Below are 26,590 nucleotides of genomic sequence, written 5' to 3'. Positions count from 1 at the left end.
GTTTACCCTTATTCAGTACCATATGCTTGGATTTTTAAAATGTATCTTTTTTTAATCAGAACATTGGGTCTTAACCCTTACAAAGTTTACAGTAGATATATATATTATGTTAAATTTGGAATTTGGATTGCCAACAAAGAGTGAAAGGGAGACTGGTATAGCTATTTCGAGCTATTTAGCTCTCATCAGCCAGATATATATATATATTTGATGTTTAAAAACAGTACAAAATGGGGATCCTTTCCACTGGGCTATATAAAAAAGGAAAATAAATCTTTCTTGACTACATTTGCTTTAGTATTTGTGTTTATACTAATCAGTTATTTTCTTGGACTAACATGAGTGAGAGATTAACAAGTCCCAATTATTGTTCTAGTTAACAAAGTGTATAGTCTACAAAAGTCAAAAATAAGCTATAGAAAAATAGCCCTGAAATGCTAAGATACTTTTAGAGGAAAGCTAGAAAGGGCTTTCAATGAAATAGCTGATGTAATTCCATCATATATCATTTGCATTTTTCTTAAGAGATATTATTTCATTTGAGATACTTTTTTAAAGAGAGTTGTAAGGAAAACGTTTTACTGAATATGAGCATTATATTTTATTTAAGAAAAATCTAGAAGGCTTTAGCTATTCAAAAGACAGTAACACGCTCTTTAAAATATCTTCTGGCAACTTTCCATGCAGTATTCCAAGAAGATGCAAGGACCTTCTGAGAAAGAACCCCAACTTCAAAGTAGGTCTTTCTCCTTAGTCTCAATGTTAAGATTTCACACAATTGAAATTGCCTGGGAATTTTTCTCTTAATCTTCTATAAAAATACAGTATAATCTCTGACTTGACATAAATTTCCACTCTCACATTGTCATTCAACTAATAGAGAATCTGGTTTCCTGAACCATTTATTGATTGGCTTGATATTAAAAAAAAGTATATTTAAATTGCTGGTAGCAATGACTTCCAATATAGCAAGACAATTATTGTACATCTGGTTTTGCTTTTTTCTGATATTAATAATTTTAAATGGATACAAATTCCATGTGGTAGAAACATCCTTGAAGAATTCTAATCCTATTGTGGTTTCTTAGAAACCTGTTTGCTGCAGCATTTTTTCTAAATTAAATCGCAAATATCAAAATTCTTGCCTTTAATTTGAAGCTTTCCTGATAGTTTTCATTGTTAGAATTCAGCCAGTCTGCATCATAGAATCTATATTCTATCATTTGAAACTGCATATATATTCTAAAGGACCAGGAATTTTTTAAACAAATGTTCCTAGTTATTAGAATGATCTTCCAACTCAGACATTAAGTAAAGCACACATTCGTGAATTTTGAGGTATCATTTGTTGCATTTTTTTCTGTTTGCAACTTCTTTCATAGTTTCAATAGCTTTTTTGTCTTGTTGTTCGTGATGTTCAATTCTTCATGAAGTTCTGTTCTTGACTTTTCTTTCTATTTGAAAAACACTTCATTTTGCCCTTTGACTTATGTATGATATTTCAACTGTGTTTTAAATCTGTTGCTCAAATGGATGAATTAAATTATAATTCTTCATCTGGAATCTTTTAGCATCACTTTCAAGGAAGTTTCTTTATTATACTTATAAGATTTTAATTTTGGGAGAAGGGAGGTTGGCAGTACTCTAATTAATTTCTTCCTAGTAAAACTAAAACAAGAATACTGAGTTACTTGCAACATTTTATTCTCTTACTATTAAAGCAGAATATTATTTTTTATTTTTATATGCATCCTCATCTCACCTCAGTTCAGTGGCGTAGCGTGGGTTGTCAGCACCCGGGGCAAGGCAAGTAATTTGCGCCCCCTAACCCGTGGATTTTAGCACTCGAGTCTGCCGCAGGGAGCCCCGCATCCTGGGCGTCCGCCGCACCCCCCACCCACGCCTCCCCCGGGAAAAGGGGGAAGGTCCGGCATCCCCTCCCTCACGTGCGGCAGAAGCGCCGGGACCCGAGGCCGTGCCAGGAGGCGGGCGGCGCAGCGGAGCCTCCGCTTCGGAGCCGGCGGGGGGGGCGGCTGGGGGCGCCGCCGTCCCTTTCTTACCTCTGATGCCTGGAAGAGAGCGGGACCCGCCAGCGCAGCTGCCCGTCTCGCTCAGGCATGCACCGCGGCTGGCCGGGGCTTCCGCCGGGGTCGCATCCGGGCGTGGGGAGCGAGGGAGGGGGCCGGCACGATGCCCCGTGAGCTTGGCAGCCCTTGGCCGGAGCTGCGGCTGAGCCTGGAGCCGCACCAGCCCGCACCTGCTGCCCCGGGAGAGCTCGGCTCGCTCCTCTGACCCCCCTCCCGCCACCGCCACCCCCTCAGCCACGTGCGCCGGGCCGCCACCGTGGGGGCCGCTCTAGCGCGGAGAGGGGGAGGCCGGTCCCCGTTCGGCCCGCCAGCCCCGGGAGAGCCCCGCGCGAGCGCCTCGCCAGCCGCTGAACTCTGGCTTTTGAGCAGGAGCGACCTTGCCCGGCGCCGGGAGCAGCCGCCGCCGACCGCCCCGCTTTTCGCAAGCCCCGCTACGCCGCCGCCACCTGCCGCGGGGTGAGGGAGTCGGGGCCGCACCGGCGGGCGCTTCTCTGGCAGTGGGGCATGCTGGTGCCCTGCACTGCGCTCCGTCTGCGGGGGCCGCCCTGGGAAAGGTGGAAGTGCCGCTGTGGTCTGGGATGGCTCCGAGCCCTGTCTGGCCGGCTTTGTGCCTCCGTCCCCCAAGAGTAGCTGGTTGTGAGTTGCTGCTTCCCCGAGTGCGCCTCAGCCCCGGATCCCCCCGCGGGATTCCAGCCGCGCGAAGGGCGCTTCGGCGCGTCTTCCATCCCTCCCAAGTGCGAGTGCGCCCCCCCAGATGTTGCGCCCGGTGCGGCCGGCCCCCCCTGCACCCCCCACGCTACGCCACTGCCTCAGTTTAAGAACTGCAAAATTAAGGATTCAGTATATCAGTTTCTTCTGGAGTCTTACCATTTTAGTTGAGATTTTTAAACGAGCTCTTTGAAATACAAATTAAAAATTCTCCAATGGAAAATCCCCTTATCTTTAGTTTTGCTATTCAATTCAGCTAAACATCTAAGGATCACACAAAACCGCATTAGCAAGGATTTTTAATTATATCTAGAAAATTAATTTGTACATTTGAAACTGAGTGTTATGATCCTGTGTAGAATTGGTCTATTACTGGATTACTATATTATAGGCAAATTGATTTGCCAATACAGAAATTACAAACTTAATACTTCAGATTACTTTATACTACTGTCAGGATTCCATATTATTTATGTGTACAGTTTGCAATTTTTTCTCTAACTGTATTTTTGTACATATAAATGATGTGATAGGGCAGTAATATAATTCCTATAATTTTTATTTGTTTGTTTATTTGATCTTTATTTGTTTGTTTTATATGGCTGCCCATCTCAAACAAATGATTATTGGTGGTGAACAACCATAAAACTTATTAAAACCAAATTACAGGTTTTCGTGGGTGTTTGTATGTAGATCTTTGGTCATTCGGGTTTTTTCCCACGTAGAATTGGAGGTATCAGGGCAACGTTTCGACGAAATCTCATCCGTCATCCTCAGGCTTCGTTCTTCTCCCAGAAGAACGAAGCTGAAGCCACCAGCCTGAGGATGACGGATGAGATTTCATTGAAACGTTGCCCTGATACCTCCAATTCTACGTGGGGAAAAAACCTGAATGACCAAAGATCTACATGTGTGTATATATATATATATATATATATATATATATATATATATATATATATATATATATATGTCAAATGCTTGTTAAAATTTACACACACACACACACACACACATATATATATAATTTATTAATGGGATTTATATCCCGCCCTATCTCCCGAGGGACTCAGGGCGGCTAACAACAACAAAACTTAAAGGTCTCTGTACAGTAAATTAAAAAATAAAATTTGAAATAAATATATATATATATATATATATATCAGCTGAGAAAATTACATGTATGTTAACAAGATCAAGAGTAATGGATGAGATTGGTTTTAAACTTTATGAGATGTTATTTTTAGAATTGTTATTTCTATGGTTTTAATGCTGTTAATTGTCAGTTACATTTTTACTATTTCATGTAAACCACTTTTTCTTAGGAGCATAGTAGACTACAAATCCTAATAAATAAATAAATAATATAATCACTGAAGATTTATAATATCTTTTGTAAGTTAGAAAAATACACATAAAAATAATTGTACATCAAATTTAATAGACTGTTCTTTCCTCTTTAACTAGGTACAACTAATTTTGCCAAGCCATGACTTCCAGTCACTATCAGTTTGCTCCCTGCAAATCTCATGGTACCAGTGGCATGTTAATTGGTGTAGTAGTCTTTACTCTTGCTATGTTAAACTTTGTATGGTGCATGTTTCAGCCAAGGTTTGATGCATTTAGATATTTTTAAGAAAACTTACTTGAAATTCCTCTTCTTAATCATTCAGTACTTGTATTGCCTTAGGTTAACCTAGTCTATTGATAATGCTATTGTCAATGCTGTTTTGCCTTTCAGTTTTAGTTGCTCTCATTTCTTTCATTTTCCTGAAGTGCAAATGACAGATGCAAAACTTTTATATTTTTATTAAGCCTTTGCATTATAACCCTATCATTTTAACAACAACAACAACAACAACAACAACAACAACAACAACAACAATAATAATAATAATAATAATAATAATAATAATAATAATAATAATAATAATGTTGGAAGGGACCTTTGGAGGTCATCTAGTCCAATCCCCTACCCAGGCAGGAAACCCCATACCATTTCAGACAAATGGCTGTCCAATCTCTTCTTAAAGACTTCCAGTGTTGGAGCATTCACAGTTTCTGGAGGCATAATGAGGGAAGAATATCATTTCAAGGTTAATTTGAAAGTTAAAGTGTCAACAATTGAGATTATTTTAAAAATCCAGTCTAAAGAGGGGGATATAATGCTAGTGACTATTCACTACACGGATACATGTAACCCATAAAATATTCTTTCCTGACCCCTACTGCATTGGTGGACTATTGGCCAGCTGCCTTGTTTTGAGTAGTCATTGCCTTTTCAGTAGAGAAATGTTAATAGATCTACCATTTGGCAGCTGTGACTTTTATGCATAATATTTCACTAATAAAATCATTCAGTGTCTTGATTTGGCAAAAAGGAGTTATAGTGCAGGATGATATTTAACCATGCTAATTGGGACACCTTTAGGTCTTTGAATTCCAGTGTTATAGGCAGGATTTTAATTATGTCCCTTGCCACTTATGGATTAGACATATACCCTTTCTGGCTTTTCTAGAGGACAGAAGGGGACATAGTCAACTGGATTCCCAGAATAATCAGTGTATTGCTGTGAGAGGCAGTATTTCATACAGACTTGAAAGAGGCTGTGCTATGCCCTCCTTAAAACACCCCTGGATCTACTGTTTGTGATAACTATTATCTTGTCTCCAAGTTTCCCTTTTTAAGAAGATTATTGGGATTGTATTAGGGAAGCAACTTCTAAGCCCCCTAGGATAAATTGGTTATTGAATGCTTTTTAGTCAAGATTCAGACCTAGATGGGGGAACAGATTCCTTCTAATTCTTTTAGACCTTTCAGGTGACTTTGAGACATCTTAATTATTCATGTAGTGAATAATTAAAAATATAATGAATCTGGTGAAATCAAAACAGAAACCATTTTGTTTTCTTTAGCAAATCAATACATTTGGTGAAAACATTTTCTGTTTAAATATCATAATTTATCAAAAAAAGAATCCTTACTAACCTACAGCACAAAGGGAATATTTTAAATCTGCCTTGGTGGAGCAGTGGGCTAATGCCTCCTTAAGTAACACCAGCTGCCTGCAATTAGTGCAGGTTCGCATCCCACCAGGCTCAAGGTTGACTCAGCCTTCCATCCTTCCGAGGTAGGTAAAATGAGGACCCAGATTGTTGGGAGCAATAAGCTGACATTGTAATAATGCCGCTTAATAAGCAGGTATATACATAGAATGAAGGCTATTGCTAAGCACATTGTGCTTTAGATTGTAAGCCGCCCTGAGTCTTCAGAGAAGGGCGGGATATAAATGGGATTTTTAAAAAAAATCAAATAGAAAATCTGAAATAAGGTTTCTGTGGAAAAATATATGGAAAAAGGAAGAGCAAACTAGGACATAAGCCATAAAATAGATATCATTCATGCTATATAAAAATATATTATCCATATTAATTTATAAAACATATTTATATGGCCATCCATGTTGCATAATATAACACTGGATAATTAACCAAAACAGCTTAAAAATAAAGAAAAGTCTCACAGACCATGAGCCTTGTGGACTCATTGGCCATTGCTCTGTGGACTAGCAGTGGTCTGCTTTTGGCTGGCCTTAATTGGGTTAAACCCACTGTTATGTGTGCATGTGAGTGAGTGGGATAGCACAGTACCTGGGTGAAAACCCATTGGAAAAGCTACCTAAGGAGATGAGAAACTCATTTGGATTTCACTTAGTTGGGGGGGAAAGTATTAATGCTATGACATTTATTTATTTTGCATTGCACACATTTAACTAATATAATAAAAAAACAATTTAAAGCATCCATGGTAGGAACAAAAATTAAATATCAATAAAATAGGTAGTCAAATATAAAACAACTGAAAATAAAAGCAGAGTTGCCTAGTCCAATGGTTCTCAACCTGTGGTCCATGGACCTCTGGGGGGCTGCAATGTCATTCCAAGGGGGGTTCGCGAAAGCTTGAAGAAATGTTATGATTTAAATCTTGTTAAATCTTGAGTCATGGCCACAAAAGGTACTTAAAGTGGGTCCGTGGTAAAGAAAATGCTGAAAACCACTGACCTGCTCTATTTAGAAAGCCTTCCAGAACAGTTTTGTTCTTACTATTCTGAATGTTAAGGTCAAGTCCAACCTTATCAATATAGAGAAACTGCTCCAAAGAAATAACACTGCTATCAGGAAGCAACATAGCCTCTTGGCCTCAGCTTCCTTCCCAGAATGGAGCACTAGTACAATGCTTCTCTAGATGATCTAATAAATGAGCTGATTGTGATATTCAGGTGCCAAACCGTAATGGACTTTATAAATCAAGACAATCACTGTAAATTCTACCTGCAAACTAATTGGTAGCCTTTGATAATTCCTTCATTCAACAACACTGAGGAAAAATGTTATGAATTGTTTGTAGAACACGTCCTAATAAAGAATCCATGCAAGTATTTTTGTACTTGAAAGAAGAGAATTACTGAAGCATACTCATGACTGTAATACATGTGATGAAATATACTGCTCAAAAAAATAAAGGGAACACAAGATAAGACATCCTACTATTAAATACAGTACGTTGTGTTGTTTAAGTGTTCCCTTTATTTTTTTGAGCAGTATATATATTCTGTTGTATAAGGCTGAGCGTGCAAAAGGTTTTACATAAAAGGTTGGAAATATACTTTCATAACAGAGATTTTAGTAAAAAAAATCTGTTTCATGTCAGAATAAACTTAGCTTACTCACTTTTCTGTTCTAACAGGACTTGTGCTGGACAGTAATAAATGACACTGTTACTAGAGAACTAAATTGTAGATTTATGTTGTTGTTGTTAGTTGCGAAGTCGTGTCCGACCCATCGCGACCCTATGGACAACGTTCCTCCAGGCCTTGCTGTCCTCTACCATCTTCTGGAGTCCATTTAAGCTCACGCCTACTGCTTCAGTGACTCCATCCAGCCACCTCATTCTCTGCCGTCCCCTTCTTCTCTTGCCCTCAATCTTTCCCAGCATTAGGCTCTTCTCCAGTGAATCCTTCCTTCTCATTAGGTGGCCAAAGTATTTGAGTTTTAGCTTCAGGATCTGGCCTTCTAAAGAGCAGTCAGGGTTGATCTCCTCTAGGACTGACCGGTTTGATCGCCTTGCAGTCCAAGGGACTCGCAGGAGTCTTCTCCAGCACCATAGTTCAAAGGCCTCAATTCTTTGGCGCTCAGCCTTTCTTATGGTCCAGCTTTCACTGCCATACATTGCAACTGGGAAGACCATAGCCTTGACTATACGCACTTTTGTTGACAGGGTGATGTCTCTGCTTTTTAGTGTGCTGTCTAGATTTGCCATGGCTTTCCTCCCAAGGAGCAAGCGTCTTTTAATTTCTTGGCTACAGTCCCCATCTGCAGTGATCTTGGAGCCCAGGAAAATAAAATCTGTCACTACCTCCATTTCTTCCCCATCTATTTGCCAGGAATTGAGAGGGCCGGATGCTATGATCTTGGTTTTCTTAATGTTTAGTTTCAACCCATGTTTTGCACTCTCCTTCTTCACTCGCAACAAGAGGCTCTTTAGTTCCTCTTCACTTTCTGCCATTAGAGTGGTATCATCTGCATATCTTAGGTTGTTGATGTTTCTTCCGGCAATCTTAATTCCAACTTTTGATTCATCTAGCCCTGCCTTTCTCATGATGTGCTCTGCATATATGTTAAATAGGCAGGGCGACAGGATACAGCCTTGCCAGACTCCTTTCCCAATTTTGAACCAATCAGTGGTTCCGTGTCCAGTTCTCACTGTTGCTTCTTGGCCCGCATATAGGTTTCTCAAGAGACAAATAAGATGGTCTGGTATGCCCATCTCTTTAAGGACTTGCCACAGTTTGTTATGATCCACACAATCAAAGGCTTTAGCATAGTCAATGAAGCAGAAGTAGATGTTTTTCTGGAACTCTCTAGCTTTCTCCATGATCCAGCGTATGTTAGCAATTTGATCTCTTGTTCCTCTGCCTCTTCGAAATCCTGCCTGTACTTCTGGTAGTTCCCGATCCACATACTGCTGGAGTCTAGCTTGTAGAATTTTAAGCATAACTTTACTAGCATGAGAAATGAGTGCAATGGTGCGATAGTTTGAACATTCTTTGGCACTGCCTTTCTTTGGAATTGGAATGTAAACTGATCTTTTCCAATCCTGTGGCCACTGTTGAGTTTTCCAAATTTGCTGGCAAATTGAGTGTAGCACTTTTACTGCATCGTCTTTTAAGATTTTGAATAGCTCAGCTGGAATACTGTCACCTCCACTAGCTTTGTTGTTGCTCAGCTTTTCTAAGGCCCACTTCACTTCACATTCTAGGATGTCTGGCTCGAGGTCAGTGACCACCTCATTGTGATTATCAGGGGCGTTAAGCTCATTCTTGTATAGTTCTTCTGTGTAATTTTGCCACCTCTTCTTAATCTCTTCTGCCTCTGTTAGGTCCCTGCCATTTTGGTCCTTTATCATGCCCATTTTTGCATGAAACGTTCCTTTCATCTCTCCAATTTTCTTGAAAAGATCTCTGGTCCTCCCTATTCTATTGTTTTCTTCTATTTCTTTGCATTGTTCATTTAAGAAGGCATTCTTATCTCTTCTAGCTATTCTTTGGAATTCTGCATTTAATTGGGCATATCTTTCTTTTTCTCCCTTGCCTTTCGCTTCCCTCCTTTCCTCAGCTATTTGCAAAGCTTCCTCAGACAGCCATTTTGCTTTCTTGCATTTCTTTTTCTTTGGGATGGTTTTGGTTGCTACCTGTTGTACAATGTTGTAAACTCTGTCCATAGTTCTTCAGGCACTCTGTCTATCAGATCTAATTCCTTAAATCCATTTGTCCCCTCTACTGTATATTGAACAGGGATATGATTTAATTCATACCTGACTGGCCTAGCGCTTTTCCCTACTTTCTTTAATTTAAGCCTAAACTTTGCAACAAGAAGCTCATGGTCTGAGCCACAGTCAGCTCCTGGTCTTGTTTTTACTGCCTGTATAGAGCTTCTCCATCTTTGGCTGCAGAGCATATAGTCAATCTGATTTCTGTGTTGACCGTCTGGTGATGTCCATGTGTAAAGCCGTCTCTTGGGTTGTTGGAAAAGAGTGTTTGCTATGACCATCGTATTCTCTTGTAGATTTATAACTTTAGCAAAATGCTTATAATCCAAAATACTTCCGTGAAACTTCATTATTTTGTTTTGTTAAAAGAATGTAAATGTATTTTTATAAAAGAAAATATATATTTTATCATTCGTAACTTTTGTCTTTTAATAAGAAAAGATTTATTTCTTAGGTTCTATTGTTAAAAAGCTTAAAAGTATAGCATAATTTATAAAACTTGTTAAAATCTAGATAATAGATAAATTATTTTTGGTGATTTTTAGCCTAGCAGTAGTCCCAACCTTCTTATTATACTTACACATCTGTATTGGTTTACAGTATTACAAAATTGGGTGCCTTCCATTAAACAGACTTTAGCTTGACACTAATAAACAGAGTCGCTGTGAGTTTTAAGGCCCTCTGGTTTCACGGATTTTCCATCTTTAAGTCTACATGGGGGTGCACTTCCCCAGTCAGAATTGGTGAACAATTTAGGTGTCCTTCTGGACCGGTGGCTAGGAGGCCTTTTGACCAGGTTCATCTAGTGCACCAATTGTTCATCTAGTGCACCAGTTCCAGAAGGCCTTTTTTATGGTAATTCATAAGACTTAGTCACCTCCCAATTGGATTAGTGTAATGTGCTATATATGGGGCTACCCTTGAAAAACACTTGGAAACTGTAGTTGGTCCAGAGCACAAAAATATGGGAAGTTTTTGGCAATCCTCATTATGGTCATGTAACACTGCTGCTCTGGTCTGGAGAAGATTTCTGGATGCTATTCAAGGTGCTGGTCACTATAATGCCCTTCATGGCATAGGGCCAGATTACTTGTGGTACCACCTTTCTCACATTGTTTCTGCCCATCCTACTAGAACTAGTAAATTCTTCAGATCCCTTTTAACTATATAATTATGTTGGATTCTGGATACATATCTTCTCAGGGACAGCATCTGCCTATAGAGCAGTTTTTCCCCCAGAGATTTGTATGGTCTAAACCAGGGGTAGGCAACCTCGGCTCTTTTATGACTCATGGACTTCAAATCCCAGAATTCCTGAGTCAGCTATGCTGACTCAGGAATTCTGGGAGTTGAAGTCCATGAGTCATAAAAGAGCCGGGGTTGCCTACCCCTGGTCTAAACTCTATTAGCCTTTGCTATACAGTGACCACTTATCCAAACACCTTGCTCCCCAGGTATTTGGATCAGGGGCTGAATGAGTTGTGCTGTTGTTGTAGGTGGGATTCTTGGATGCTGCGGGTTGTCTAGTGTGCTTGTGGTTTCAATCTTGTAAGCTGCCCAGAGTAACATGTAAATCATATAAATAAATCTTATAAATAAACTTATCTAGTCTATCAGTGGATTAACCATGATATTTATTGTATTACTGTGTTTCAGATTCATAATTTATTTGATATCATGTGTTTATTATCTCTTATAATTTACCTTTTTCTATTGGAAACTGAAGACAGTCATCTGCAGTATAAAAATACAATAGATAAATAAATAATAAATAAATAGAAATAAAAAGGAACTGCACCATGCTGGAACCAGAATTACATAGCCAGTATCTATGCTAAGTACATCTTTTCTGTGGTGTAATAATTTCCAGGCACCTAATAATTTTTCTGTTAATTATCTGAGAAAAGTTTAGTTTTTTAAAAAAAAATCTATGCAGCACATAGATCATACTGATAATTTTAAGGATAAAAAATAGCAATTTCCTTTTCATGTCACAACAACTTCTATTTTTCATCATGCCATATAATAAATTATGTTTAAACATGTATAGAATAACAGATATATTTATTGTGTTCCGTTGTACACAAGCTTTGCAACTTTCATACCTGCATATGATATCGTAAGACATGTAGAAAAATGGTGGAGTCTATATTGCAACAGGTGACACAGCTTTTGTAATTTACTTCCCACCCCCTCTTGGATGCTATTATATTAATTTTCTGATAAAAAGTAATCACCTGTTAATTTAACAGAGGAGGCAAAAAAGCAACGTTCGTATACTTCTGTCCAGTTATATTAAAAATGATAATGGAATGGAATGTGTGGGTGACTATGGGGAATGAGGGGAAAAGATGGTGCCTAGGAAACAATCAGACAAGAGAACCAGGAGTACCCAGTGGCTTTATAGTCAGAGAAAGAAACTTAGGAAAAACCTGCCCTGTAACCTCACCACGATTGGGCTGCTTTGTAACTGATTCGCAGTTATAATATTCTCAGCATCCCGTGGCCACATTGTTATCATTTGTGACTTTCAGTGCCAACTTCCAGAAACCAAAATCAGTGGGGAAGCCAGCAGGAGGTTGCAAATGACAGTCATGTGACATCGTACCTAATCACCACATAAGATTCACCTAACAACTGCAGCTTCCAAAACTGCTGCTGTAAATTGGCACAGTCATGCTTTACAGCTGCTTTGCTTAGTCCCAGTGTCAATTATTGTAATTAACTGAGGACTACCTATATAAACAAGAAGTGTACAAGCTACACATTCTTTGAGCTGTTATGCCTCATTTATCTTGGAAATGATAGCTTTTCATTGGGATAGATTTTGGTTATTGGGGGGGGTGACTAAAAGAATCTTATTGAGAAATTATACATATTATTTCAGATGTTAAGGAAAGGTTGTCATAAATGGTGAGCTATTTGGAATATTTTCTACTAATCTAAGGATGTAGCAATAAGTGTTACTATGGCAGAGATATTTTCATACTTTACAATAAAATTTTGCATTTATTATATTATGCTCTATTTATCACTCTTGATAAGTATAATATATAAGGGTTCCACCTCTTTTCTATTTCTTTGTTGGAGATTCGGGGTTTTTTTCTTTTTGTTTTGTTTTACTTTTTTTTAGTTTAAGAATTGTTTTGTTAACTATGTGTGATAAAAATGGAAAATAAATTAGGAATTGCAAAAGAGGTATTAGGAATATAGGATATACAATAAATCCAGAATGTTAAAAATTGGTACTTAATAGAAAGATTGTAATTATAGATCTATAAATTTATAGACTTATAAGTGCTAAATACTTTGGAGGCTAGATCTATGCATTAATTATGATCCTCTTTGTGTCAGCAGAATATTGCATTCTGCATTATTTCAGTTTTCAGATCTCTTCTTCCCATGCCCATCTCTTATCTATAAACATAGTCATTTCAGTCCTGGTATCAGCAAAAGTCCATTAAGGGTTACCAGAAATAACATATCTTATTTTAACCTTGATCAAATAAACCAACTTTATATTTCTTCCTTTTACTTCTAACAATCTTAGTCTTTATTTTATTCAAATAATATTGTTATAGCACCATTGTAACTTCAAACAGTTACTGAACAAGTGGTGAGTAAATGGGTGCTACCTGTTTTCTCAAGTCATGTGGTTGGTAATATTTCATACAGCTGAAGGATATATTTGTAGCACATATCTATATAATAATATGGCGCATTGAGGACAGGTGCCATATTCCTACTTCTGCAAGTTCAAAAACAACTTTTTCTATCCGAAACTAAACTGCTGGATGATTTTAATACTTGATGAGCATTTATCTATTCTCTGTTCATATTGATGTTCAGTTAAGAACAGCTGAAGAATAGTTTCAGATTTCATTTTTGTATCAGTAATTCCCTATAATTAATTAGTATTCTAAGAAAAATACTTTTTTATCCAGTAGTCTAAGGGATAGATCCAGTTTTTTCAGATCACCTAACTGAAAAAAATCTCCATTAATCCTGAGACAATTTTTTAAAATGGAATTAAACAATATAAGGGATACTTCAAACCAAAGGCATCCAGTTTCTTTGAATATGCTGGTTCTTCGAATAGTGAACAAGTAGGGCCTAATCTTATATTCCTTTGCATCTGGTTTTCAGAGACATATATTAGATTTAATTTTGTTTTCGTCTATGCTGTACTTTTGTATTTATCTCTCTTGCCCTTCACTAGGCTCTTTGTTTTTAATAAAGTATTGAAAAAGAAAATGGGCATACTCTAGGGCAAAACACAAGCTTCTAACACAGACCTGCACAACCTGTAGAGGGGAAAGGGACATATTGATAAATTAAAAATAATCACAGCCACAAAGGAGTACCTGGCATGCCAAAGCTCTTAGTTAGCCTTCTGTAAATGGGTATTTTGTGATTAGCTACTGTATGTCCACTATGTCAGTCATTTGGGAAAAAGGCAAATATCCCATGGCAGTCACGTACTGAGTGTGTCACAACATGTTTTTCAAATTGCAAATGTCATTGGCCCAAAAAGGATTCTCTGAGTACTCATAACAAACAAAAACTGAATTCCTTTCTGTCAGCTCCTTGCTATGTAGCCTCTGTCAATGTCTGAGAATTTTCTGAACTGTTTATTTTAGTCATGTGAAAAACTAGTACACCCCATTGAATTTAACTTTTTCAGCACATTTTAATACCCATATATTTTGATCTTCATTTCAACAATATTAATAGATAAAGGGGATATTATATGTTGTACCCTATAGCCCACTTGTCCCCAAATGTCCAGGAACTCCAACATCTATCAGGGTCCTTGCTGATCCAGGCAATGGCCAACCCGATATAGTTTCCTGTAAATTGTTTATGGGAGAGATACTTTTTGTCTGGCTCCTCTATGAACCCTGACAAATATGGTTGAACCATAGCTGTTATCCTCTGCATAGTATGTAAGCTCCACAACCACATCAGGGTTGTGCCTCACTGGGATAGCATGTGTGAATAATTTATTTTAGATTCACAGTTTAAGATGGCAGAAATTGAATAATTCAAGTTTTAACCAAGGATCTAAGAATTATTCAGCTAGCATCTAAGAATATAAGCAGTTTGAAACAGGGTGTTTTCTTTGTAAAATTAGGGAGTTTCGGTCTGATACATTCAATGTATCCAGATAACAAGGAAGTCCTAGTATTGCTCTGAGGACTCCAATTATGATTGGTTTAACAACGGATTTCTTTTTTCCATAAGCATTCAATTTTTTTTATTTATTTATTTATTTATTTATTTATTTATTTATTTATTTATTTATTTATTTATTTATTTTATTAAATTTATATACCGCCCTATTTTGATCTGCATGTCCCTATATTCATAATTTTTTCCAACTGTTTTTCCTTAATCCTATCATTATCTTATTTAGCAACATCAGTGACCCAGGCTCTCTTCTTTTCAATAACTGTTATTATTATTCACACCTCACTTACCTAAATCCTACTTAACTAGGCTTATGGAACTATTTAGACCTAGAAGAACTTAAATATGGTAACTGATGTGCCCCAAGACCCTAAAAGTCTTTGTTTTATGTATTTGTTCCAATGGTATTTATTTTCTTTTTCTTCTGGCTCTTAACCACTTAGTTCCTTCTTATCTATTTCTGAAAGCATCATTTGACAAGTGACTTGGTTTTGTCCTCTCTGTATAGGTGTTCATCTCATTTTTAAGTTACAGCCACAACTGTCACCTTCAACCTAATGTCATAAATTCATTTCATACCTTCTATGTAAATATATATATATACCAGTACTATTTGCAATCTATAAATTTCCTTCAAGAGATAAACAACAAATTCAAAGTGGGAGCGAATTTAATTTGGGAAAGTGGGACAAAACGAGAGATTTATCCTAATGCTAGAATTCCCACACACACACGGCTTCTTTAATTTGTAACGAATCTAGTTTGATCATTCATTTGTGGCAAATGAATTCTTATCTGAATTTATTCATTACTTTAAAATTCAGTTTTTCTCATTAATTTTTTTGTTCTTCATATAATTTCTATATATTATATAGGCATATTTTATTGTTAATAAATTTCCATTATTGTCCCTAAAGTGGGTCATATATTTGTCAATAATTAATTAGACCAAGCAATGTTGGTCCAGTTCTTAGAATTTTGACATGGTATTCTTATATGTCCAAAGGTGGAATAATGAGGAAGCTTGCTGAAAAAAAAACAGAAAAAGAAAAAGAAAAAATGTTTGTGTTCTTCATTATAAAACAGAATCTAAATAACATGGTTTTCTCCACCTGATGAATGCAGAAAAAGTGAAAGAAATGGGAGTGGAAATATTGCTATGTGGGAAGAAAATGGTTTAGGATTGGGACCAGAATTATCCAATTATCCACCTTACTGCATTCTCATTAAAGCCTGCCTGAATGATGTGAAATTTAAGATATGGGACCAAGGTGTATAGGATAATAGCTAAAAATGGGCCATGAGACCCATATATTAAATTTTAGCTGCTATGTCATCAACAAATGTTTTCAGCTAGTAGTTTTCTTCTTGATTATGATTTGTGGTAGCTGGTACATTTTTCCAATTACCTGAATTTAAGACTTCCTTTCCTTTAAAAATGTTCTAGGAAACCTGGAAGAAAAAGAGAATTAACCTATACATTAGACCATCTGATCCTACACAAAATTAGGTGTTTTCTTTTTCTTTCTCCATCTAGTAACAATTTTAATGATCAATAATAGATGGTCATGAAAGCCAGGGCAAAAGTACCTGAATATAGGAGTAAAACTAAGCTTCTACAAATATTTACATTTACATAGGAAGGAATTTCCCAACTTAAAATTCCTCTTCTTCCTCCTGCCTAATCTTATGTAATTCTCTAATTTTATTTCTCTTCACATTAGCTCATACTATAAGAATCATCCATGTATTTTGTAAGGAATTGTTCATTTCTTTGAAAACCAGGGGTTCAACTTTAAGATTATAATTGTATACTTTGTTCAGATACATTTATATTACATACAAGTTTCATTTTAAATTAGGTTTTCCTTTTTCTAAAAAATAGAGCATCATATAATTGAAATTTGGCTACCATTTTAATCTCAAAGATTGCCTCAGTATACAAATGCCTTCCAATTAGAAGGAGATCTCTTATATCATGAATCAACAGAAAAGGACAGAAAATATAAATCTTCCATGAAAAGAAAATACTTAATCATCTGCATTTTGTAGGACCATATGAGCCAATCCTTTCTAATAATTTTCTGAACTGTTCAGCATATTTGGATTTCCAGGAGAAATCTAAAGGAACAGGCAAAAGTAATAATATAATATTTAATATTTATAGATGCAAAACTGTTGTGGTCAGTGACTGAAAGATACCATTTTTGATACAGAACAATTTTCAGACATTGTGGCAGAATATATGGGCATAAGCTAATTTTAATGAGATAAGTATATAATGATTTTAAGCCCAAATTAATTGACATTCAAATCCCATGTTGTACTGATTTTAGGAAAGAGATGGTGAAATTTTATTTAGCTTTATATTTTATTTTTCTAGTTTTCACTCAGTCTACTGTTTAATCTTTGATTACAGGCTACTAAAGAAGTAATAGAACGTGAGGCCCCAGGAATGGCCTTGGCAATGCTGATGGGATCACTTAATGTTACACCTTTGGGCATGCTCTCTAGGTAAGAATGCTAACAAAAATATCAAAAGTTTTTCTCTAGAAAACCTAAGGTAGTGGAATGAACAAAAGTAATTCATCATCCCTTTCTCATTTTGATATCCAAATGGCTTTATTATTATTATTATTATTATTATTATTATTATTATTATTATTATTATTGTTGTTGTTGTTGTTGTTGTTGTTGTTGTTGTTGTTGTTGTTGTTTATTTGCTTGCTTTATTTTTTTATTGTGGGGTATTTTTGACATGGAATTCAGGAAGAAAAGACATTGAATCTCTTGCAAAATTTTCACATAGTAACAATCTGTATAAGTTACGTTGCACTTTCAACTATTTTGCATATTTTGCTTCAGTACACTACACAACAATATTTTAAAGTAGATTGTGGAGAATATTGAAAACCACATGACTTAACCCAGGGCCCCAATTCTTTACTCATCAAGGAGCAAAATCAGTGAACTCAGTGAGGCATACTAAGCAGTCACTTTGCAGAATGAGATGGACAGCAATTTAATAAATAAAAATAAATACTAAATGTGCATGCAAAACATTATACTATATTTTCTTCAAGGATTAAGTTGCAGGATAACCCAGTTTTGTTGGCTACTTATGGTCAACACTGCTAACATCGGATGTTCTTGCTTTGACAACAGATGGAAATTTTTCTCTATTGTGTTTAGAGTTAGTTGATGCTGGGAGGGGGAATGTGGATGAGAGTCCAGCTAGTCCAGCTAGTCATAAAAATAATAACTCAGCTGTGGGAACCCAAGGTCATTGGGCCCAGAGTTGATGGAGTTTTGGTGGGCTGGAGAGCTGGGGAGAAAGCCCACACTTCAAGGTAATTGGGGAATGTGATTTATGACTGTTTATTGGAGGAGGGAATTGTGCTTTGTTACTTTATATCCAAGGGAGGGGAATTTAGTTTTTGGTTTCAACTATGTAGTGCCAATACTTTGTTTCTCGAATAAAAGATTCTTTAAGGTAAACAATACCTCGAAGTTCTTTTGAAGAGTTTCATCGTTTGGAACCATGACAATAAACCAAAAACTTCAATTTTTACCTAACTATCTTGGGGTCTCGAACCCCAGTTGCTGTCCCTAGAATTGAGGGATAGCCCGACAAAGATTCGGGGAAGATCTCAACATGGAGAAGGAAGGAGTGCCTGAAACCAGCACCCCGGCAATGATTGCTACCTCAGAGGAGGGAGCACAGGCCAGCCTGCTGGTAGAGAAGGAATTTTTTCAGGTCTCTCAGATGGGGGCAAGACCAAAGCCGTGAGGACAGCTGATCTGGTTTTCAGAATGGACCTTACCCAGTGGAGACTCTAGACACCTCGAGACGGCCTTGCCACAATCAAGTGCTTCAAAGGTGGATGAGGTGGAGCTACAAGGAGGGGCTTCCCGCAAGTCACGTTGCCTGGACCGGTGGAGAACCACAAAATTGACTACCGCCAAGAACTCAGGTGAGTGGAAGTACCTGTCCGCAGTCTGTAGTCAATCAGTAGAGAAGTTGGTGGAAAGATTTGAAGAGCTAGAGATGAAAAGTGGAGAACAACCCTCCCGTTCTCCATATGCAAGTGATCGGCGAGGCAGCCACCAACCCATGCCAAGGGGAAGTCCCAGTCCCACCTGCACAGGTCAAGCAGCTTCCCCATCCTCAAAGCCACCTACCATAGCCTCCATCCCCATGGGGAGAAACAGCTCCAGTCGTCGCCCCTCCAAAAGCCCAGATAAGAGATAAGAGCCTGAGCCATCACCAGGATAGCCAAAGCCCAGATCGACACACTTACTGGCCACCCAGCCCAGGGCCCATACAGCAATGGGTGATGTCGCAGCCCCCACAGATGGGAGGCCAGCAGCTGCTGGCAGTGCAGCAACTGAACTTGGGGTGGTCACAGCCCCCGAATGTGCAGCAGCAGATGGGGGCCTTGCAGCAACTGGGGAAGGTGCAGCCACCAGGGGGTCAGCAACCGCTGGGAGTGCAGCAGCAGAAGTGGGACTGGCTGCCGTCTCCAAACGTGCAGCAACTGCTATGGGGCCTGCAACTGATGTGGATCCAGCAACAACCACTTCTGGGGCCGCAGGGGGCCTACAACAACTGGAGATGCCACAACCACCCACAGGTTAGCTACAGTAGGGGTGGCAACAGCCCCCGCACATGCAGCAACTAGGGGTGCCATTTCAGCAGCCACTGAGGGGGGGCCCACAGCAACTAGGGGTGCCATTTCAGCAGCCACTGAGACCATTGGCAGTCATACAGCAACTGGGGATGCCACACCCGCCAGCAATGCAGCAACAGCCATGGGGGTGGCAACAGCCCCTGAATGTGTAACAACCACTGGGAGGCCTGCAGCAACTTGGGATGTAGCAGCCACCATGCAGAGGCCAGCAACCGTTGGGGGTGCAACATCCACAGTGGGGAGGCCACCACCAGAAATGCAGGCTTCCTGGGGAGCACAGCAACCACTCTCCCAGGCTTGTGTCTATCAAGCAGTCCCTAATCAGTTGCAAGAATGGTACCAGGCAGCAGTAAGACTGGCCGTCCAGCTTGCCTGCTATAAGAAGCCACCTCCACAAGAAGCCGAGCCAAGGCCAGATCAACCCAAACAGCAGCCACCCCCCTGAAAGCCTCCAACCGCCACAGCTACTGAAAATCCCAGGCCACCTACAGGCCCACGGATCAAGTGCTTCAGATGTGGACAACAGGGACATCGAGCAGCAAGTTGCCCAGTCCCTTACCCTCAAAAGCAGAATAGACCGGGACCACCAGCAAGAAAGAAACCAGCCCAGCAGCTGGCGAAAGAGAAATCCAACTGGATCGTGCAGGAACCCATTGCCCAAGTCATGTACCCCACGCAGGAGAGTGCCAAGACCCAAGCCGGACCTGCTGCCACTCTACCCTCCTACAACAGCAACAACCAAGAAGAGAACAACCTGATGGTAAGTCGACACATTCCACCTTTTTCACTAACTGCCAAACTCATAATCCCTACGACGGTGGCACAGATAGATTTGAAAGTACTAGTGGACACTGGATGCTCCCATTGCATTATTAGCTTGTCACTTGCCCTGAAAATGGGCATACGAGCAAGGCTGCTCTCCAAACCCGTGAGGTTTGAGCAAGCCGATGGCTCCCTAATGAGAGGAACTTTAGTCATTCAATTGACTGAACCTCTATGCTTAGAAATAGGTGAGCACTGGGAGTTCATTTGTTTCATGGTGGCTCCGAAAATAACTGAGGCTGTGATCCTAGGGCTAGCCTGGTTAGACAAATGGAAGCCGTTTATCTGGTGGGAGAAGGGAATGAGGACTGTGAGGTTACCTATAGGACCCAAGGCCCCCCTTAACTCAATGGACGTTACAGGAGAACTTAGCCCACCCAATGAGCTAGTGCAAATAGCTGCCTTGTCTCAACCAGGTGAGCCACTCATCCCTAGCGGAGGCGTTTAGTGAGAAAGAATGCGACACCCTGCCTCCCTACCGACCCAATGATTGTTCTATCGAGCTGTTACCAGGAGCCAAACTCCCACGACCGAGAATGTACCCTATGTCCCCCTTTGAAATGGAGGAGATGCAGCAGTATGTGGACAAGAACCTAGCAAGGGGATTTATCAAATGGGCCAACTCTGCTGTGGGAACCCCAGTGTTATTTAAAGAAAAAAGATGGGTCACTTCATCTCTGCGTGGATTGTAAAGGTCTGAATGCTGTGAGCGTGGAAAACAAATACCCCCTCCCCCTCCTGAAAGACTAACTAACTCACCTGGCAAAGGGGAGTGTCTTCACTAAGTTGGACTTGAGAGAGGCATATTACCGGGTGAGGATAAAGGAGGGAGATGAGTGGAAGACTGCCTTTAACTGTCCCATGGAGAGCTACCAATTTAAAGTCATGCCATTTGGACTACAGGGGCTCCAGCTGTCTTCATGCAGCTGATCAATCAGGTACTACATGACCATTTATACAAAGGGGTTTTGGTGTATCTTGATGACATCCTGATATACAGCACTAATATGGCTGACCACGTAAAACTATGAGAGAAGTGCTAAAGAAACTGTTGAATGCCAAACTTTATGTTAACCTATCGAAGTGTGAGTTTCACCAGACCCGACTAGATTATCTTGGCTACAGAATTTCCAGTGAAGGCATTGAAATGGACCTGACCAAAGTGAAAGCCATAGTTGAATGGCAGCCCCCAAAAACTCTCAAACAACTCCTGAGCTTTCTGGGATTCACCAACTTCTACTGCCAGTTCATCCCCTTCTTTGCTGAAATTGCCTTACCCCTAATGGAATTACTGAAAACAGGCAAGGAGGGAGGAAAGCCATGTCCAGGCCAACCATTAGCATGGACTATGAACTGTCAAACCACTTTTGTGATCTATTTGTGGTCAAACCAGTTTTAAAGCATCCTTGCCCAGGGAAGCCCTTTGTGATTCAGGCTGATGCTAGCAATGTGGCAGTCGGAGCTGTGTTATTGCAAAAGAACCAGAGTGGGACCCTACAACCCTGCACCTACACCTCAAAAAAAATTCACTGAGTGCGAGAGGAGGTGGGCTGTGTGGGAGAAGGAAGCCTTTGCAATCTGATGGGCTCTATTAAACTGGCAAAACTATCTAGAAGGGAGCAAGGTGCCTTTCAAGGTATGGACTGATCACAAAAACCTAGAAGCACTGAAAACTCCCTGCAAATTGTCCCCGAAACAAGTACGATGGGTGCAGTACTTTAACCGGTTTAATTTTACCTAAAGTACATACCGGGGGGGGGGGGGAAACCTTCTTAGCTGATGCTTTATCTAGACTGCCCCAGTACAAGAGCCAGCATGAAGAGGTTAATGAAGCAATTAGTTACACTCCACAAATGCTTCTCAACTCACACCATGCAGAGTCCCGCCTTCAAGAGCCCCAAACTCCAATGACCCTGGGGCAAAGAAAATAAAACGAGCTCCTCACCAACCAATGGTTCAAGGACAATCAAACCACAGAGGTGGCTTACAATAACTCTGTTCACAGGAGCACCAGCTTCACGCCTTTTAAAGTGGCCACAGGAAAAGAGTTCAGCCCCATACCTGAATATTCTCAAGGACCCTCTGCTTCCCAAACTCTTGATCAATGGGTGATGGGAAGAAGTCTGGAAAACCACAAAAACTGTTTTGAAAAAGCCTTCTGTGTCATACAAAAAACAGGCAGATAAAAAAGGGCTCCTCAAAGGACATTCCAAGTTAGGCAAAAGGTTTGTCTGTCAACCAAATATTTATGGCTTAAGTTACCTAGTAAGAAGTTAGGATTGAAGTACTTACGACCTTTCCCCATTGTAAAGATCATTAACCCGGTCACGGTAGAACTAAAACTTCCCAGGCTCTTAGGGAAAGTTCACCCTGTTTTCCATTGTAGCCTGTTGAAATCTTTTCGGGATTCCACCTTAAGACCTCCCCCTCAGAAGGCACCTGGACCTCTCGTAGTGGCATGACAGACTCACTATGAAGTAAAGTGTATTCTTGATTCAAGAATTTTTAAAGGGAAATTGCAATTCTTAGTGCAATGGAAGGGATATCCATTGTCTGAGGCCACCTAGGTGAAATCTAGTGATGTAAAAGCTGACAGACTCATTAATAGGTTCTATAAGAAACATCCTAACAAACCAAGAGGCAACCCCTAACCTGTGCTTTTGTTTGCATTACAGGATTTGTCCTTTTTGTAAGGGGGGGCAGATGCCAACACAGCTAACATTGGATGTTCTTGCTTTGACCATAGATGGAAATGCAGCCATTTTTCTCTATTGCTTTTAGAGTTAGTTGATGCTGAGAAGGGGAAAGTGGATGAGAGTCCAGCTAGTCATAAAAATAATAACAGCTGTGGGAACCCAAGGTCATTGGGCCCAGAGTTGATAGAGTTTTGGCGGGCTGGAGAGCTGGGGAGAAAGCCCACACTTCAAGGTAATTGGGGAATGTGATTTATGACTGTTTATTGGAGGAGGGAATTGTGTTTATTACTTTGTATCCAGGGAAGGGAAATTTAGTTTTTGGATTCAACTATGTAGTGCCAATACTTTGTTTCTCGAATAAAAGATTCTTTAAGGTAAACAATACCTCGAAGTTCTTTTGAAGAGTTTCATCTGTTGGAACCATGACACTTATATTTATAATTATTTCAGATTCCTAAAATTAAATTAGAATAAAATCAGTGCATTTTATTTATGTACTAGATATCCTACTTTTCATATTGGAGAGATATACTACTTTTCATATGTCATCCAGTGAACTTCTGTGGCTGAGGTAGACAAGAATGTGGGCATTCCTGGTGTCAGTCCAACCTTAATCACTATCACGCTACATCTGTAGAAATTATTTTTTCAGATTTTTTTTCTCTTTAGCACTAATTTCCCTGTTTTCACTAATAGCAAATATTTAAAATAAATTTTGCAAATCTGTTAGGTATATGTCTGTGGCCTAACTGGTTGGGTTGGCAATATATATATGAACTATGATTATATCATTGTTATAGAACTGTAATGTATCACTTTAACTATGTAATGCATTGTATCATACCTTCTAATGATTGGCCAGCGCTGTAAGAGGGAGCTAGAGACATAGCTTCTCTCTGTCTCTGTTTCGCTTGCTGTTACTTGCTGTTTATCGTGGTTTGTGGGTTTGCTACTGTTTTGCTAAACCTGTAGAACTGTGTTTGACTTATGGACTGGTAAGAAGACTCTGTATCGGATAATCCTTGGACTGATGTTATCTGCTATCTTTTTCATTACTCGTGTATGACCTGGACTGTTTTTTTCCTGGACTGTGCTATTTTCTTATCCCACAAGTAAAACTTTTGTACACACCTCAGTGTATCTGTGTGGTTGCTGTGTAAACTTAACTACTCTCAGTATCCTCTTTTTTGTGCAAGCTGTCTTTCGCTCAAGAGTTGCTCTGCTCATCCTTATCATTGGTTATGGGCCCAAGACATATTGAGAGTTAGTGTGCACAGTACCATATTCAGATAGCTGGGTTTGTGTTATCTGTTCAACTGAAAAATGGCACAAGAACAGTCAACCAGTATCTCCATGATTACCTGGTTAGACGGAACAAACTATTTTTCCTGGTCTACGAAATGTTGCTTACTTCTGCGAAAGGAAGGGCTATGGGCTGTAGTTCATGATCCGCCGGATGTGACTGCTTGGGATTCAGCAGATGATGAAGACGCAAAGAAGATAGCACAATTTACCCGGGATAACGAAAGAGCTCTTTGCATAATTGGACTAACACTGAATGACCAGCAGCTTGTCCATATTCGTGGTGAGAAGTCTGCTGCTAGGTGTTGGGACACTTTAAGACGTATCTATGTTTGTGATAGTGTGGGTGCACATATACACCTTACATGTAGATTGTTTAGAGCTCGTCTTCTGAAAGGTGGAGATATGTTAGCTCATTTAACATTACTGAAGAAAACTCTGCAAGAGCTACATGAAAAAGAGCTGATTTTTTCAGAGCTGCATCAGGTCTACATTATGCTTTCCTCTCTGGATGAAAGCTATGATGCTTTTGTTTCTTCACTGGAAGTCCTGACCAGAGCTGACCTGACATTGACTGACATAACTGGAAGATTACTGGGAGAGTCCAGAAGAAGGCAAGACAGAGACCAGCTGAGAGAGACACAACCACAAGAAGAAAAACTGTCTACAACTGCCTATACTGTTAGAAAATGTTATTCTTGTGGGGCTAAAGGGCATATTGCTAAATTCTGTAAAAAGGGTAAGAAACAGAATACTGCCAGCAATAGGAGAGCAGGAAAAGATGTTAGTTTAGCCATATCTAGGTCACCAACAACCGTAAACCATGATTTGTGGGTGGTTGATAGTGGGGCCTCTCATTGTATAACCAGGACCAAGGAACGGTTTGTCAATATGACTAATAGCAAACAGTATGTGTCATTGGCCAACGGATGGAAAATGAAAGCATCTGGAGAAGGTACTGCATACTGTTCATGTATTAATGAGCATTTACCAATGTTATATGTGCCTACACTAAGGTTTAACTTGTTATCCGTTAAGGCATTGTTAAAGGCTGGGTTCGTAGTAACATTTAGGGGAGATAAATGCATTATTGAAAAAGATGGTACTAGAGTTACTGCTAACTTAGAGAACGATTTATTTGTTCTCACAGACAACCCAGTAATCACGGCTGATGCAAATTCTATCTATGAGAACAAAAAACCACATGATGAGTGTATTCATCTGCTCCATAGGCGTTTAGGACATGTAAATTTCAAAATGCTATGGAGAACTGTTGAATTGTCTGAAGGGATAAAATTGAAACCATGTCAACGGTATTTGAACTGTAATGCGCGTAGCCAAGAAAAAAGCAAGGTAACCCCTGCAAACAGAACTAATGGTTTTAAGACCACTGTACCTTTAGAGGTAGTGTTTGCAGATATCATCGGCCCTATGAAACCAAGTTTTGGTGGAGCCTGCTATATCTTGAGTATCATGGATCATTCACGTTATGGTTTCTGTTACTTAATGAAAACCAAAGCAGAAACATTCCAGTATTTTGCAAACTGGCTGAAGTTTGCTGAAAAGAAAATGGAACGTAAAGTTCTTTGCCTTATAACGGATAATGGTACTGAGTTTACCAATAAGCGTTTTGTAGCTCTGCTACAGAAGGCTGGCATTGAACATAGGCGTTCAGCCCCTTACAGACCACAACACAACGCGTTTTATCGAGCAACAAGGGCAAATGCTTCAGGCTATGGCTAGAACAATATTGTCTGATTCTGGGTTACCCGAAAAACTTTGGGGAGAGGTGACAATGTGTGCTAACCGCATCTTAAACATTGTGGTTAATTCCACAACCGGTGAATTACCATATACACGTTGGCATGGTAGGAAACCTGATTTGGGTTACTTTCACACATTTGGAGTCCCAGCATGGGTTCATATTCCATCGCAAATGAGGCAAAAGGGACAACATAGAGCAAAGTAAATGTTTTTTGTTGGCTATGAGTCCAACCATAGGTCATTTAGGTTTTGGGAACAAGGTGCCACTAGCGTGTACTGTAGTGCTAGTGCTAGGTTTCTAGAACACGTTGGTTGGAGCAAACTGGAGCAGGAAAGTGTTGGTGTTGATCCTATCCTGTACTGCCTAGACACTCGACTCGTGATAGGCGTCCACCTGATAGATACAAGGCTGGCATTGTGTATCAAGTGAATATAGAGCCTTCTAACTTTGATGAGATTAAACTGTATCCTGCAAAGGATCAGAGTGCATGGAAGGCAGCA

General features: G+C 39.6%; 1 protein-coding gene across 9 annotated transcripts in view; it reads left to right on the top strand.

Annotated features, from left to right (window-relative positions):
- Nucleotides 1-26,590, top strand: part of GPHN (gephyrin) — a 263,681-nt gene that overhangs the window by 125,444 nt on the left and 111,647 nt on the right. For all 9 annotated transcript variants that reach the window (XM_081313741.1, XM_081313740.1, XM_081313739.1 and 6 more), the window contains one exon: nucleotides 17,234-17,328. In XM_081313741.1, coding sequence (XP_081169867.1) covers nucleotides 17,234-17,328 — 95 coding nt within the window. The remainder of the gene's footprint in view (nucleotides 1-17,233; nucleotides 17,329-26,590) is intronic.

Source organism: Vipera berus (genome assembly GCF_964194415.1).
Source record: "Vipera berus genome assembly, chromosome: 1".
Classification (NCBI taxonomy): Eukaryota; Metazoa; Chordata; class Lepidosauria; order Squamata; family Viperidae; genus Vipera; species Vipera berus.
This window is presented reverse-complemented; position numbering and strand designations above follow the sequence as displayed.